Raw genomic sequence first — 17,713 nt, 5'->3', positions numbered from 1 at the left:
AACAAAAAGTAATAAGAACTGTGAGAGAAATAAAACCCAAAATGTGTAATTGTCATTGTACAAAAGAAAGGAAAAGAAATTTCTCTAAAAGATATAACTGCATATATATTTAAGTGTATAAGATAGATAACCATATTACTGAGTTTTGTTGGATCATTGAATAAGACTGTTTGCACTCTCACTGTTTGAAAGTCCCCTCTATATGCTTCAATTTTGTAACTTCAACAACTATTTCTAAGATGACAATATGTAATTAACTACTGATTTCCTACTGTTTATTTTTTCTGAAATTCTGTATAACTTTTACTCTTTTTCTGTTTTTTTTTTTCTTTTTTCTCCTTAAATAAAATTTTTTTAAAAATCAGTTGTTCTGTCCTGCCCAAGCAGCATTCACAGGGTGAGTGGGAAAAGCACAGACAGTTATTCCCTATTTCCCTATCCTGAAGGCAGAAAGGCAGACAATTGAGCCTAAGAGCTTTCCCAATTGTCTTTTTGAAATTTTGAGAGTTAAATTTAGGTTAGTGTTTAAGGATATAGCTCCAGGAAAAAGAAAGGAAAATAGAAAATTAAAAACCATTATGGGTCTTATGGAAATGTTTTATTCACCAATGAAGCATGTTTTAAGGGACACAAAATACATGCTTCCTTTGGAGCATCCTCCAAAAACAGTGCAGCCTCAAGGCACACTCATTTAGCTAGAAATATTTCAAGTTTATCCTTTTTTGTGGCTGAGTAGTACTCTACTGTGCCAAAATAACATTTCCTTTATCCATTCTTTGGTTGATAGGCATTAATCTGTTTCCAAGATGAGCTAATACAAACTGTGCTGCTGTAAACGTATGTATGCACATATAGATATGTTATGATGTTTTCAGTTCTTTTGGAAAGATGTCAAAAAGGAAACTAGCTGAGTCAAATAGAATTTCTAGTTCAAGTTCTCTTGAGGATTCTCCACACTGATATCCACAGTGGTTGCACCAGTCTACATTCCCACCAACAGTGAAGAAATGTTCCTTGGTCTCTACAGCCCCAAAACCATTTGTTGTTGGTTGTTTTATCAAGAATAGCGATTCTTTCTAAAGTGAGATGGATTCTCTGTATTGTTTTAATTTGTGTATCTTGAATGACACACCTAATTTTTAAAATTACCTTTGTATTCTTCAACTTTGCTAAATTCAGTTTTTATTTGTAACAGATGTGTATGTACTTGGGTGTGTGTGTGTGTGTGTGTGTGTGATCTTTAGGATTTAGCACATATAAATTATGTCACTTGTGAACAGAGAAATTTTCTTCATTTCTGGTGAGAATAACTTGTATTTCTCATTATTGCCTAACTGCTCAGATTACAGTTCTAAATTGGCACCCATTTGTAGCTTCAGATGTAAGATGAAAAGTTTTCTTTTTTTCACCATTGAGTATAATGTTAGATGTGTACGTTTCACAGATGATCTTCAGCAAGAAAAATAACTTCTCTCTCTTCCTAATGAATTTTTATCATGAACAGGTGCCAACTTTTCAGACGCTCTATGTGTATTAATTGTGATGTTCACGTGGTTTTCACTCTTTAGTTAATGTGGTATGTCATATTCGTTGAATTTCATATCCTTGCAACTCAGACATAAATGCCACTTAGTAATAATTCTTTTATACACAGTTCTTTTAATATTCTGTTGAACTTAGTAGTTGTTGATGATTTGTGCTTCTATATTCATCAGGTATATCATCCTAGTTTTCTTTTAGTGTGTTTGTCTGCTTTTAACAACATGATAATATCTGTGTTATATAGTCATTCCAGTAGTATTCCTTTCCCATAAATATATTGAAGTATTTGACAAAGATCTGTTTTAAAATTTCATTAGGTGTCTACTACAAACCATCAATGAAGTCTTTTGATCCTGGGAGTGTGTGTGTGTGTGTGTGTGTGTGTGTGTGTGTGTGTGTGATGTAGTAGGTCTTTACTTAATCATTAAATCTCCTTGTTTGTTAAACAATGTTGGAGATTTTCTAATATTTTACTTAGTTTGATCTTAGTAGATTTTATCTAGAAATTTAACCATCATTTCTAGATTTCCAAAATTATTCATTGTAATCTCTTGCAACTCTTTGAACTTTATCAGTTTCACTCTCCTCCTTCATTTCTGATGGCAGTTATTTTATCATTGTCTCTTAGTGAACCTAAAGAAATAAAACTATAGCCTTTTAAATTTTTCTATTTTACTTCTTTTCTTATTCACCTCTTAGTTATATTTTCTTATGCTACAAGATTTTTCTTGTATATTTATTAAAGTTACATTATTTGTTTGATATCTTTTTCCTTTTTAGTATAATCATTTATCATAAACAGTTTTCAATGTAGTTTCTTCTTTTTTGGAATGTCAAATATTTTTATATGTTTTAGATTTATCTCAGCATATTTTCTAACTTCTCTATTCAATTATATTTGCTACATTTGTTCTTCAAGATACATTAATTTTTCATCATGTGAATTCTTCTTGCATCATGAGTTTTTATTTCATTCCATTGTGTTCAGGAAATATGCTCAGTATGATTTTTATCTTCTGAAATTTATTGACTTTTTATTTAACATGCAATTGATCCTAGAGAATTTTTGTGTGTGCTGGAGGTGTTGAAATATTATGCTACATGGGGCTGAAACATTCTGAAATTATCAGGTATGTTGGGTCAACTATGAGTTTCTGGTATTCAGTTTCAATATTGATCTTGTGCTTGTAGTTTCATACCATGATCAAAAGTAAGGTGTTGAATTTCCTTACTATTTTTGTTTTGCTATGTATTTCTTACTTCAGTTTGGTTAATATTTGCTTCATGCATCTACATGCTTTGATGCTAAGTGCATATACTTTATAATGGCTTAATCTTCTTAGTGCATTAAACTTTTTATCAACATACAGGATGTAATATGTTTTTACTTAATATTTGTGTTATCTGTGTGCAACCAGACAGGATTTCTTTTGTATACCACTTACATAGAATAGCTTTTTTCAGTCCTTGAACTTTCAGCTCATGTGCATCCTTAAATTTAAAATAAATGTCTTGTAAACAGCTAATAGTCTGATGCTACTGGGTTTATTTATTTGTTTGGCTGCTTTTTTTTAATTTCATAAAGCTAATCTGTCTTTTTTCATTGAGTAGTTTAATCATTTTTAGCTTTAACATACTTACTGAAGGAAAAAGATTTAACTATTTTCATTTTGTTGTTTCCTGCCTTGTAGTAATTTTGTCCTTCTTTGTCTCTTTTGTAGTCTTCTGTGCTCATTTAATTTTTTAAATTGATATGCTTTATTTGATAACTTTTTGTCTTCTATAGTTATTTTCCTTGTGGGTGCAGAATAATTTAAATTCAATAATCACAATAATTTATTTTTAGCTGATAACTTTAATTGCATGTCAATATTCCATTTTTATTCCCCATCACATACCCATGTTAAGTTATTGATTTTACAATACATCTTTTTTATATTGTCTATCCATTAACACATCTTATTGTTGAATATAGTCTATGCTTTCGGCTTTTAACTTCTGTGCCAGGACAGAGTGTTATTTTTGAATCATTATTAAAGGACTGAAGTATTACATACTGTTTATATATTTACCTGTACCATAGAGCTTTACACTGTCATGTGTTTCTCTTTTTATTAAAAAAAAGTAAAAGATAGAAGGAGATTAACATAAAAGAGGACATAACAACATAATAACACAGGTCAGAACAGAACAACTTTAGCAACATAGTGTTTCACCACAAGATAACCTGACATAACAGTAGCTACCATAGGGTCTCTTTCCTTGAAATGTTTGAGTATAACTTCGTATATTATCGCATCAAACACAACATGGCAGTGTAAAATCATTCAAGAGAATGAAAGTATTACAGAGTATTTTGAACCAACTAGCAGAAAATAAAAAATGCTTTCTATATTATCTCCTTGTCTATAAAATTTTTGTTTATACTATCACATATAATAAAATCCAGTAAGATACAACATGATAAACCGATGGAGACAGAAGTGCAACAGCTTGATAGGACTTCAAAACAAGATGATATTAAATCAGCACTAGCTATTATGATGTCTTGTTTTCTTCAAAATAACTGTTAATACCATCACCGACAATAAAATCAAATAACCCAGAATAGAACCATTCTAATGAATGAAAATATCATAAGGCTTCAAAGCAATATAATGGGAAATCATGTTTACTGCATATTTTATGTATTCTGATGATTTCTTACACTAGGGAAACTATTCGATATTTATATATGGGAGTTTGATTTATTTCACTTATTAGTATGGTCTCAAGCTGCACCCATTCTTTTATAAATATCTCAATGTGATCCTTCTTTATAGTTGAGTAGTACTCCATTGTATAAAAATACCACACCTTTTTAATCCATTGCTCAGTTGATGGAAAGAGAGGTTGTTTCCAAGATCTAGCTGTTATGAATTGTGCTGCTATGAACATGGGTGTGCATATATCACTGTGGTATGATGTTTTCAGTCCTTCTGGGAACATGCCTAAAAGTGGAATAGATGGAACAAATAGGACAATCCAAGCTTTTTGAGAAATCTCCAGACTGACCTCCACAATGGTTGCACCAGTTTACACTCCCACCAACAGTGCAGGAGAGTTCCTTTTGCCTCACAGTCTCTCCAGCATTTGCTCTTGCTGGTTTTCTTGATCCTGGCCATTCTTTCCAGAGTGAAATGGAATCTCAGTGTTGTTTTAATTTGCATTTCTCTAATGAGTAATGATGATGAACATTTTCTCATGTATTTGCCATTTGTATTTCTTTATCTGAGAAATGTGTATTCATCTCAGATGCCCATTTTTGGATTGGATCTTTGAATTTTGGGGGCCTGATTTCTTTTAATTCTTTATATGTTTTAGACAGAAGTCCTATGTCTGAGGGACAGTTCACTAAGATTTTTTCCAAGTTTGTGGGTTTTCTTTTCACTATGCTGAAGATTTCTTTTGACATGCAGAAACTTTTTAATAAGAGGTGATCCCAGTTATTGATTCTGGGAAGTATTTCCCATGCAGTTTGATTCCTGTTCATGAATTCTCTACCTACACCTATGTTTTCAATGTTTTACCCAATTTGCCTTCCAGTAGATTTAGTGCTTCTGTTTTAATATTCATATCTTTGATCCATTTAGATTTTAATTTAGTACATGGTGATAAGCATGAGTAGTTTTAGTTTTCAGCATGTGGAGAGCCATTTCCAACACCATTTATTAAAGAGACTGTCTTTCTTCTGGTGAACATGTTTGGCCCCTTTATCAAAAATAAGGTGGCTGAGTGTGTTTGTAGTTGTGGTTGTATCTTCTAATCTATTCCATTGATCTTTGGCTCTGTTTTATTCCACTACCATGTTGATTTTACTACAGTTGCTTTGTAGTATAACTTCAAGTTAGGAATTGTGATGCCTCTTGACCCAGCCTGCGGGTAAGTCCACAGAGACCCTAGAGGAGGAGTGGGGATGAAGAAGGTACAAGAGACACAACGGACAGAGACAAGAAGTCCAATCAAGTCTAGCTTATTCAAGGAATGAGTATCAAATACCCTTATTGGGGAGGAGGGATTTGGGTTCTGAGACATCAGCAGGTAACTTAGCAACAGTGGCAAGACTGAGGGTTATAGGTCAATTCAAATTTCCCATGCCAGTTCCTAAGGTGGGCTGACTAACATAATCCATGAACAGATCAAACAAGCTAGGTAGGCAAGGTGCTGCTTAACTACCAAACTTAACTCCTAGAGGGAGTTAAGGTGGTGTAGCCTGCAGATGTTAAGGTGGCAGCCCACACCTCCTGCCTTGCCTTTGCTGCTTAGAACAATCTTTGCTATTCTAGGTCTCTTCTGGTTCCCGATAAATTTGAGGGGTGATTTCTCTAGATCCATAAGGTATGTCGGTGGTATTTTTGTTGGGATTGTAATGAATCCATATAGCAGTTTGTGGAGAATGGCCATTTTTACAATATTTATTCTTACTATCCATGCGCAGCAAGGGATGTCTTTCCACTTTCTGAGATCCTCTTTGATTTCTTTTTTCAGTGTATTATAATTTTCCTTGAATAGGTCTTTCACTACTTTCATGAGATTAACTTCTAAATATTTCAATTTTTTGGTTTCTAGTGTGAAGGTTGTGGCTTCTCTTATTTCTCTCTCTGTGATCTTGTTGTTAGTGTATAGAAATGCTATTCATTTTAGAGAATTGTTTTTTTATCCAGCTACATGGTTGAATTTATTATATCTAGGAGTCTTTCAATGGAGATTTGGGGGTCTTCTATATAAAGTAACATGTCATCTGCAAATAATGATAATTTAACTTCTTCTCTTCCTATCTTTACCCTTTTATTTCTCTCTCTTGTCTACTTGTTCTAGATAGTGTTTCCAGTACTATATTAAGTAGGAGTGGTGATAAGGGACATCCTTGTCTTGTGCCTGATTTTAAGATGAAGTCCTTCAATTTTTGGCCATTTAGTATGATACTGGCTGTTGGTTTGTCATAGATGACCTTTATGATATTGAAGTAGAGACCATCTATTCCAATTTTCTGTAAGGTTGTTATCATAAATGAGTGTTGGAACTTATCAAAAGCTTTTTCTGCATCTATAGAAATGGTCATGTGAGTCTTACATTTGGGTTTATTGATATGGTGGATTACATTTATTTATTTACATATGCTGAACCATCCCTGCATGCCTGGATTGAATTCCATTTGGTAATGATGTATAATCTTCTTGATGATTTGTTGCATCCTATTTGCCAATATTTTATTGAGGATTTTTGCATCTGTGTTCATTAGGGAGATTGGCCTGTAATTCTTTTTTTAGTTGGGTCTTTCTCAGGTTTTTGTACTAGAACAATATTTGCTTCCAAGAATGACTTAGGAAGGATTCCTTCCCTTTAAATTTCATTGAAGAGTTTGAGGAGTGTCAGCAGTAAGTCTTTGTATTTCTTATAGAATTCTGCAGTCCATCTGGGCCTGGGCTTTTCTTTGTAGGTAAGGAATTAATAACATTACTGATTTCATTAATAGACATTGGTTTATTCAGAAGTTTTATATCTTCTTGACCCAGATTTGGTACTTCATACGTTTCTAGGAATCTACCTATTTCTTCTGTTTTATCAAACCTATGAGAGTAGAGTTTTTCAAAACAGGTGCTGATGATTGTCTGTATTTCTACAGAATCTGAAGTAATTTCACCTTTTTTGTTCCTTATTGCATGAATTTGAGCTTTTTCTTCCCTTTTTTAAATAAGGTTGCCTAGGGGCTTATCAATTTTATTTATTCTTTCAAAGAACCAAGTCTTTGATTCATTGATTCTTTGTTTTCTTAGTCTCTATTGCATTAATTTCTGTTCAGATTTTTATGATTTCCTCCTTTCTTTTGGCTTTGGGCTTGACTTGCTCTTCTTTTTCTAGGTGTTTGAGGTGTAGCATCAGGTTATTTATTTGTATGCATTCTGTTTGCCTGATGTAGGAACTCAATGCAATAAATTTTCCTCTGAGGACAGCTTTCATTGCATCACACAGATTCCAGTAAGTTGTATTTGTATTTTTGTTTGCTTATGGGTATTGTTTAATTTCTTCTTTAATTTCCCCTGTGACCCACTGATTACTCATACGTGTGTTATTCAGTTTCCATGTGTCTGTGGGATTTTTGCTCTATATTTTATCATTAATTTCTAGTTTTATGGTGCTATGATCCGATAACATACATGGGATAATTTCAACACTTTTGCATTTATTTAAATATGTTCTGTGGGCTAATATATGATCTAGAGAATATCCCATGTACTGCTCAGAGGAATGTGTATTCTGGTGTTGTTGGGTGGAACATTCTGTGTATATCTATCAAGTCCATTTGTTCACAAGTGTGATTAAGTTCTGTTATTTCTTTGCTGATATTCTGTCTGGTTTATCTGTCCCTTGGTGTCAATGGGGTATTAAGGTCTCCTGTTATAATTGTGTTACTGCTAATTTGGTTTTTCATTTCTATTAAAACTTGTTTTATATAACTGGGTGCTCTGGAATTTGGTGCACATATATTTAAGATTATTATCTGTTCCCCTTTAAGTTTTGCCCTAACCAGTATGTAATGACCTTCTTAATCTCTTCTGATCGTTATTGACTTGAAGTTCACATTGTCTGTAAACAGAATAGCCACCCTCACTTTTTTTGGATTCCTGTTGCATCAAGTATTGTTTTTCATCCTTTGACTTTCAGTATGTGAGTATCCTCTTGGGTTAGATGGGTTTCTTGTAGACAGCATATGGTTGGATTTTGTTTCTTGATCCATTCTGCCAGTCTGTTTCTTTAAATTGGTTCATTGAGACCATTTACATTAATGATTATAACTGTTGTATGTTGGTTTATTATTGACATGTTTTCTTCCTGCTGTTGAATCTTTATCTTTCTATTCTATTTAATTGTCTATTTTGCTTAGTGGTTTTTCCTAAGTGTATCTAAACTGTCTTTCAGTATTCTTTTCAGGGTTGTCTTGGTGATCATGAAGTTCTTCAGCTGTTCTTTGTCATGGAAGTATCTTATTTCTCCATCCATTTTGAAGGACAGTTTTTCAGGGTGCATCAGTCTAGGTTGGAAATCATTTTCCTTTAGGATCTGAAATACTTCACCCCATGCTTTTCTTAACTTTATTGTTTGTGCTGAGAAGTCTGCTGTGATTCTGATGGATTTTCCCTTTTAGGTGATCTGTCTTTTCTTTCTGACAGCTTTTAATATTCTATTCTTATGTTGGATTTCTGGGATGGTGATTATTATATGTCTATGTGTAGTTTTATTTTGGTTATGACTATTTGGAGTTCTGTATGCTTCACTGATCCTGATGTCAGTTTCCATTCTCATGTTTGGGAAATTTTCAGCTATTACTTCTCTAAATATCCTCCTGACATCTTTTATGCTGTCCCCTTCTTTTTCATTTAGCCCTATCAATCATATGTTGTTTTTGTTTGCATCATCTTACAGCTGTTGAATTATTATTTCCTGATTCCTTGTTATGTTTAAAAATTCTTGCCTTTCATGTTCACTAGCTTCAATCCTGTCTTTGAAGTCTGAAATTCTATCTTTACTCTCATTGAGGCAGTTGTTACAACTTTCAATGGAATTTTTGATTTCCTGTATATCTCTTTGCATTTGCTTTGTGTATTGTTTGTTCTTTATATTGTTCATCCAGTGATTCTATCTTTTTGTTTTTTGTTCCTCCAATTTTTTAACTGTGTCTTCTTTAGATATGTTCAGCATCTCTTTCATTACTTTTATCATTTCTTCTTTTACCTGGGAGATTATTTCTAGTTTGAATTCATTTTAAGCTTCCTGGAGTTGCTTCTTTATTTCAGTTGCTATTATTTCAGATATTTCAGGTGTATGGCATATATTTTCATCTATGTACAAAGCTCCTAAGGTTTCTTGGGATGGGCTGGAGGTTTGAGATTGCATTTTGGTCTTTCACTTTGTCATTTTTTTATATTTCTATGCTTCAAGTGTTGTTCCAAGGCTTCCCCTGGATGTGTTAGAAATTGTCTCTCATTCCCTAGGCTCCTGAGACTGAATGGAAGTTGCTTAGCTTTGTCCAGTTAGGCTCTCAAGCCCTCCCATGCCACCTTCAGTGTTTTAGGTATGGGCAGGTACCTAACCTCTGTGGATGATGGGTTGAAGCTCTCTGCGGGTGAAAACCAATGCCCTGGAACTTACTTTACCTACTCTCAATCTTGTAATTGAAGAAGGTCACTGGGAATAATATAGTTTGTCCACAAAATCTCCCAAGGCTAGTCTACTGTGCCTTGGCTCTGGACGGGTCCTTGAGCTCCAGAAGAGATGATATTAAATTCTCCCAAGGCTCAAGGTAGCACAAATTTACCTCTGCCTCCACTGAGTTTCCAGGTTTGGGAGAAGGCCACTGGCGTGTCCTGGAGTGGCCTGAAACCTGCCAAGCACAGCCCAGTGTGGCTGGGCTCTGGGCAGGTCCTTGAGCTCCAGAAGAGATGTTCTTAAAGTCTCCCTGGGGCTCCAGATGGCTTGAAGACTTACCCCAGCTGGCCATTTTTCATATGCTTCTTTATTGTTGCTTAGTGGCCTTTGATTTCAATTTGAAGGGCTCCTTTTAAAATTTCTTGCAAGGAAAGTCTAGTGATGATGAGCTCTCTCAGCTTTGGTCATCTGGGTAACACTTTGTTTTTCTCTTTCATTTTATGAAAGAAAGTTTTGTGAACACAGAATTCTTTGTATTTTTTTCCTTTTAGTATTTTGATTATATCATCTTACTCTCTTCTCTCTTGTGAGCTTTCTGTTGTGAAATTTAGTGATAATTTTCTGAGAGTTTTCTTATATGTAATGAATTACTTTATTCTGCTTTCAAAACACTTAATATCTTCAAATTTTGAATATTTGATAGTATTTATCTTAGAGTACATTTCTTGGAAATAAGCCTACTTGAAATTTCCTGAGTCCTTGAATAGAAATGTCCATTTATTTCTCACAAATTATGATGTTTTCAGTCATTAAACAAATTCTCTTCTTCTATATTCTTTCATTACTCTATTTTTTCTTCTTGAACTTCAATAATACATGTATTCTTCTAGTTAATACCATTACATAAGTCTGTTAGGTGTTTTTAGAAGTATTTCATTGTTTTTTTTTCTTCAGTTCTTACTGGATAATTTCAAATAATGTCTCAAATATTACTTACTCTTTCTTCTATCTGACAAAATCAGCTTTTGAAATCCTCTATTGATTTTTTTATTTCAATTATTGTAGTCTACGGTTCCAAAATTCCTATTTCATTTTTTATATTTTACATACCTGAAATTTTCTTTTGAGTTTCAGGAGAACTTATTTTTTCCTATGATTTTGGCTTAGTTTTCTGTTACTTTTGTGTGCCTCATAATTTTGTATTGGAGCACATGCACCTCTCCCAGTCTTTATAAACTGGCACTGTATAGAGAATGACTCTCTTGAATTAGCCCATCTATAAATTCAAGAAGACATCTGAAACTTTAAGGATAGAATAATGATTCTTTTGTATTTTTTGTACATGCAAGTACATAATGTGCAAACATAGATAGCTTTATATTATTTGTCTCAGTCTATGTACCTAGTTCTACAATTTTTAGGATGCCATTATAAAATACTTTACCAAAATAAGTTTTTTCCTTACAGTTATGGAGGCTGGCGAGCTAAGGTGAGGTTACCATTACAGTTGATTTCCTCCAAAACTTCACGTCTTGGTTGAGAGTTGACTGCCCTATTGTTGCCACTCCCCATATTCAACACTTGGGCACAGTACTTACATAGAATGAGTGCTCATATATGGCCTCATTGTTCACTCAGTTGTATCTTTGAAGATGCTATCTCCAAAAATTGTCACTTTCGGAAGTACTGAGCTGAAGGCTTGAACATAAATATTCTAAAGTGATACAACTCATTTTATTTTCTTTCCTTATTTCTTATTCATTTTATTTCTTTATTTCCTTATTTTCTTGCCATTTTCTTAATTGTGGCAGAGATATTTTATCTTCTCACCACAAGGGTGCTGTTCACTAGATTTTTTTTAATACATGTTCTTTATCAAGTTGGCAACGTCCATTTGTATTTGTTTTTTCAGAGTTTATGTACTTTTCATCTGTTTATACTATTATTACAAACACCCTTTTAAGTACAAAAATTGAAAGACATATATGGTCTTTTCTTATTAAGTGCTTAGTTTTTTTTTCTTTGTGTCTGCTGCCTACATTAATCTCAACTGCTTTTTCTCATTACCATATTTTGCAAGTAAACCCACATAAATGACATGAATCACTGCAGCGATTTTCTTCACTCCAACTTTATTTTCTTTAAATTTATCTTCCAAGTTATTTAGCTCAAGATGAGTTTTCCAAATTTCAAACCACCTGCTTTCAAGCAACTCAGATTATTATCTCTAATGCTAGCTTTGGCACAAACTTCAGTGATTTAGTTAACCAAAAGAAGCTGACTCTCCAACAAAATTGCAAACTTCCAAAAGGTAATTTGTTCCTCAGCTCACAAGATACTAGGGCATTTGCATAGACATTTTATAAAAATAGCAAAATAAGCATACACAGAGGCATAGAGGAGCAAGTTTTGGCTAGTATTCAATTTGATGACTACTTTGTTCCTATTTATTTAGTAAATGTTTCCCAGTAATAATTAACATAAGGCTGACATGACAAAGATACAGATTGAGAGAATGAGCACACAAAAATATTTGCAGCTCCTAACTCCCACTTTACTTCTTTGAATAAGAAGTGGTACCTCAGAGTACAGCTCAAAACCTGGGTTCTCAGAATACAAGCCTCCAAATTAATGTACATAGTAAAGATAACTTGCTGCTTTTTTATTATTATTTCCTTTTTGCAAAACATAAAAATACTTGTTCAAGGTGAAATTTAATAATCTTTTAACATACTGATACAAATACAAATAAAAATACTTGATTTAAAAATAATCTAGGCATCTTTGTCAATTATTCATGACTTTGTGTAGGAGGGAAAGGCACGCGCAACGACTGGCACTTGATAAAGTATTGTTTAAGCAGTCTAATAAAGTATAAAAACATTTTTAAGATTAAGATGTACATATTGATTCTGTGAAAATAAAATGTTGCTGAATATCAGTGGGGAGTATCATCATTAAAATTGCTTCGTGGCATCACCCATATCCAGGATATTCAGAATTAACATCTCAGAGAAGAAAGTAGTAGTATTTGGAAGAGATAAATTATATGTAAAAAGCTAAAAATGCCTCAAGAGAAACAAAATAAATAGCCACAATCAAGTGGTGAGATAATTAACAGAAAATAGCATGTTTCTTCTTTAGAAGTTTTTTTAGAGCCTCTTTGACATCCTTGTTTCTCAAAGAATAAATCAAAGGGTTCAGCATCGGTGTGATTAGAGAATAGCATAAAGAGGCCACTTTACTGAGTTCAGGAAATCTGTCTGGTGTGAGATACATAAAAAAGCCACCACCATATAGCACACTCACGACTCCAAGGTGAGAGCCACACGTGGAAAAGGCTTTCTTACGTCCTTCTGTGGAGCGTATCTTTAAAACTGTGGACACAATGTACATGTATGAAACAATAATCACTGCGATAGTAGGCAAGATAATGATGCTGGATAATGCAAAAGATACTATTTTGTGAATAGAAATGTCAGAACAAGATAATCTTTGTAGTGGACGAGTATCACAGTAAAAATGATCAACAGCCCGAAAAGTACAAAAAGATAAAGTAAATGTCATGCTGGATTGAAGAACTGAGCTGATGCAACCACAAAAATAGGAGCCAACCACCAGCTGAGTGCAGAGACGCGTTGACATCTGAACAGAATAGAGGAGTGGGTTACAGATGGCAACAAAGCGGTCATAGGCCATGGCAGCCAAGAGAAACCCCTCAGTCACAATGAAGAGCGTGAAGAGAAAGAACTGGGCTACACAGCCTGCAAAAGAGATAGACTTGGTCTGGGACCAGAAGCTGGTCATGGCTTTGGGTGCAATAACAGATGAATAGAAGAGATCAATAAAGGAGAGGTTGCCTAGGAAAAAATACATCGGTGTGTTCAGCCGGGTATCAGTTATAATAATCGCCATCATCCCAACATTCCCTAAAATGATCATGGCATATATGAGTAAAAATACCAGAAAAATAAAGATACAGAGTTCAGTGCGGACCCTGAAGCCTACAAGAATGAAGTCAGTCGTTTCTGAGTGATTGCTTGTTCCCCTGTCACCCATGGAAGACACCTGATGAGAGACACAAGACAAAATAAACAAACAGACTTTTATCACTGATTCTAGCATTACAAATAATATCTAAGCATTTGCATTTACAAGGCTATTCTATCATCATTTTTAATTTTAGCTTAAGAGTAATTTTGTTACTTAGAAACAACTGATACAGAATCCAAATATCATTTTCATTTCATAATTCCTAAAAGTGGTAGAATTTGCTCTTTTTTCTGTGTATCTGATACAATGTTTTTATACCAAAATACTTTTTGTATTTGCAAATAACACTGCATGTCTCTCCCTGTGATTTACACAGTAGCCTCACCATCACAGAACAGTGATTGGAAAAGAGGATAGATAATTGAGTTCAGGAATATTTTTGTACTGCTGATTTGGATGTACTAAGATCTCCTTGTGATCTAATTTAGGAATGCTTGGAGATTTCAATTGGAACACCAACAAATATAAAGAAAGTGGATGGGATTGTTTAATTACTTAAGATGCTTAGTTGCCTTTTGTGCATCATAGAAACTGAACTGTAATACACATTGTGCATCATAGAAACTGAATTCTAATGCACAACTAATTACAAAAATGATTCTCATGTTCCAGTATTTCTCTCCTGAAAAAACTACCAATACTATTTCATGAAGAAAATTTTCCTTGCTTCCTATGCCATGCTTCATATTTACTTAAAAGATCTATAGACGAGTTGCTATTCAAACTGAGTATGCATATGAAATAACTATTAATTATATTCTTATTTACTTTAATTATGCCTTCATAACTATCATTAATTCATTTTCTAGCTCACATACATTTTAAATTCTACTGAGAATAAATTACATCTTTCCCTTCAGAATATGAATACTTCTATAAGTACAATAATAATCATAGCCAATATTTATGGGCTTTTAAATAGCTTGGGTACTTTTCTACATGTTTTCAGTACGTAATAATATGAGCTAAATGCTGTTGAACCATTATGTTCTAAATGGGACAGTGGACAAATTCTTTATATTTTCTGTCATCATCTTCTTACACACAAAGGAGGCATGAGAATAAAATAACTCAAAGTTTTCTTGCCCATGACAGTAAAAAGACATATGAAGTTAAATCACTTAACCCAATTTATGGCAATGTAATCAATAAATATTATTCATTTTTGTTTGATTATATTTTGTAGTATTTGATCCCATAATTTATACCAAATTAGTGCTACTTTGGCTGATAGTTAATAATTCTAATTATATAAATATTTGGGGTAAATGATCTTAAGGTGAGGAAGTAAATCAGTGAAATTTTTAAAAGTTTAAACAGAATGAAGAAATTTGTAAGAAATATAGTATTTAAGAAAAAATACTATGGGAAAATTTGCATGATATTTTATCATCATTAAAAACAGCATTTAATGTAGAAAACCAATATTCACCACTTGCTTCTAAACTTAAGTATGCAGGTTTATATTATAAAAAAGCAATATTTAAATTAGATTATATTTTAGGATCTGAGACTCTATGAGAGACCCAAGTACTAAAAGAGAGCCTAAAGGGATCATAAACTCTTTTTTGTTGTACCAGGGATCAAATTCACGACTTCGCACATGCCAGGCAGGCACTTATGCCACTGAGCTAAATCCCCAGCCCAGGATCATAAAATATTAACTCTTTACAAATATTTTATTTATTTTGATTAGATATTGTATAGAAATAAAGACAAATTATTTAAATTTCCAAGATTTATCCTTATATTCATTCCATTATGATTTAGAAATATGAATATTAAATATTTACTGTTTCTCTTCTGACAATAGCTTCATTAAAATCAACCCAACTTGTCCTATGCGTATTTATCATCACTATAATGTTATGTTTGACAAATAAAAGACATAACTTTATTTTATAGATAAAAGTTGAATCACCTTGAGCATGTAAGATCAGACTAATAAGGAAATATCATAAATATTAATAAATTTACAACTGAAGACAAAATACATGAAAAAGAGATTTTTCCCAAAGTATCTAAGAAACAGAAAATTCATCTATAAAAGTGTCATAATTTTAAATGTTACTTTTACCTTGTGTCATTTGGTAGTTTTCCAGATTCCGTTAAAAATAAAGCAATAGAATTCCAATATTTTTATTTTGTCTTGTTCTAATTCTAGAAAGAGTAAACACAAAGTTAACTAATAACTCATAACTTTAATTACTGAAAAATTACAACTTTGATATAAAAAGAACTCCTTACTCCGAATGAATACATGTTCATGATACCAGTTTTACATGTTCCAGAGAAATGTGACCTATATCCCTCATTACCCTTCTTAAAAGATGTCATAACTTTTAGTAGTTAATTTCTTTAAAAGGATTGTATAGACTTTTTTAGAAGAGAAATGTGAATATTAGACTATCAGAAAGTCTAAAACAATTCCAAGAACTATTTTGTATTGTTATGCAAAGTAAACTTGTAGAATCCAACAGTAGGATAGTCTTTCTTGTATTCTTAGATGCTTCTATGCTTACAAGGAAAGAGAGTTAGATTACAATGGATAAGTTAAAAGGGCCCTAAACCATCTGGAATCTTGGTACTCTGTCAAAATTTCACTGTTCATAAAGGCTTTGGATTTTGTATAATAGTGCAATACTTTCAAATAATTGTACCACTGAGATTTCCCTTACCTCCTGAGAGGCCATCCCTGTAGGAAAGAAAGAAATGTGAATCAATTATTAAGACATCTAGGTCCAGGATCACAAAGACTTTTGATTTACAAAAAAAAAAAAAAGAAAAGAAAAAAGCATAAAAAGAAGCATTTTCAATTTACTTTTATAGCCTCAGATTTCCTAAGTACTGGGACTCTGACAGACACCAGCATTCCTAGCTAAATTGGGTTTTTCTGAGACCATATCTTTAGAGTGCTCTTCCAGTGATTAATAGTAGTCAAAGAAGAACAGGTGAGCCAACAAAGAGGCCCAGTAAGTAAACACATATCACATATAAATGTGAGTTACCTTTCAAGTGATCTGACATTTAAGAATATAAATGTAAACTCACGATGTGGCAATGGGAAGCAGAGACAGGTCAAGTGAGGATGATGGATAGATACCCTTCCAAGCCAAGGCCACAGTGAACTACCTCTTCTCATCTCCCAACTTCACACCCAGTTATAATGCCATCAGTGGACTAGTCCAAAGAAGAGTATCATACAGTAATGATCAAGTCCCCTCCTCAAAACCCCACCTATGAATTTGTGAGGCTTGAAGGGATATGCAGATACAAACCATCACATTCTGTTCCTAGCCCCTAATAAGTTCAATGTATCCCTTATACAAAATACAGTTAATCCATCTCTAAGAGTTGCCAAAGTCCTAATAGTTTTAGCATTGCTAAAAATTCAAGCCCTATTTCTCCTGAGATTTAAGGCAAATTCTTAGCTGAGAGGTTCTTTTTTAAGGAAGCAAGAGGCATTATGGTAACCATTGTTGATAACCTTGTATTCTATTTTTAAATCATGTGCTATGTCTATCCTTTGTTTTGACTGACTGCTTTGTTTTGTCATATTTGCTTTTATTCTCTTCCAAAAAAAGTAATAAAACTATGGGAGTAATAAACCCAAAATGTGTAAATTTTGTTGTAAAAAAGAGAGGGAAAAAAGTGCTCTAAAGGATACAACTGCAAGTGTATTTAGGTGTGTTAAGATATATGATTATATTACTGAGTTTTTGTTGGATCACTGAACACAACTGTTTGCAGTCTCATTGTTTGAATGTCCAATTTATATGCTTTAATCTTGTAACTTGAACAACTATTTCTAATATGACAATATGTAATCTATTAACTAGTGATTTCTTACCTTTTTTTGTAATTCTTATTACTTGTACCCTTGTACTGTTTTGTTATTTTTCCTTTAAATAAATAAAAATAAAAAAATTAA

General features: G+C 33.1%; 1 protein-coding gene across 1 annotated transcript; it reads right to left on the bottom strand.

Annotated features, from left to right (window-relative positions):
• Window positions 1-12,843: 12,843 nt before the first annotated feature.
• On the bottom strand, window positions 12,844-13,854 carry LOC100721272 (olfactory receptor 9K2-like). The gene has a single exon (XM_003476011.1). The coding sequence runs from the start codon at window positions 13,852-13,854 to the stop codon at window positions 12,844-12,846; it is 1,011 nt and encodes a 336-aa protein (XP_003476059.1).
• Between the last annotated feature and the right edge of the window lie 3,859 nt (window positions 13,855-17,713).

This window comes from Cavia porcellus, unplaced genomic scaffold (assembly GCF_034190915.1).
Source record: "Cavia porcellus strain 051 isolate PalLab524CR breed Dunkin Hartley unplaced genomic scaffold, mCavPor4.1 scaffold_8, whole genome shotgun sequence".
NCBI classification, from domain to species: domain Eukaryota; kingdom Metazoa; phylum Chordata; class Mammalia; order Rodentia; family Caviidae; genus Cavia; species Cavia porcellus.
Note: the sequence above shows the minus strand (reverse complement) of the source record. Positions and strands in the feature narration are given on the sequence as shown.

Excerpts from the sequence above, each read along its gene's own strand:
- LOC100721272 (XM_003476011.1), bottom strand. The coding sequence starts at position 13,854 with ATGCTAGAATCAGTGATAAAAGTCTGTTTGTTTATTTTGTCTTGTGTC.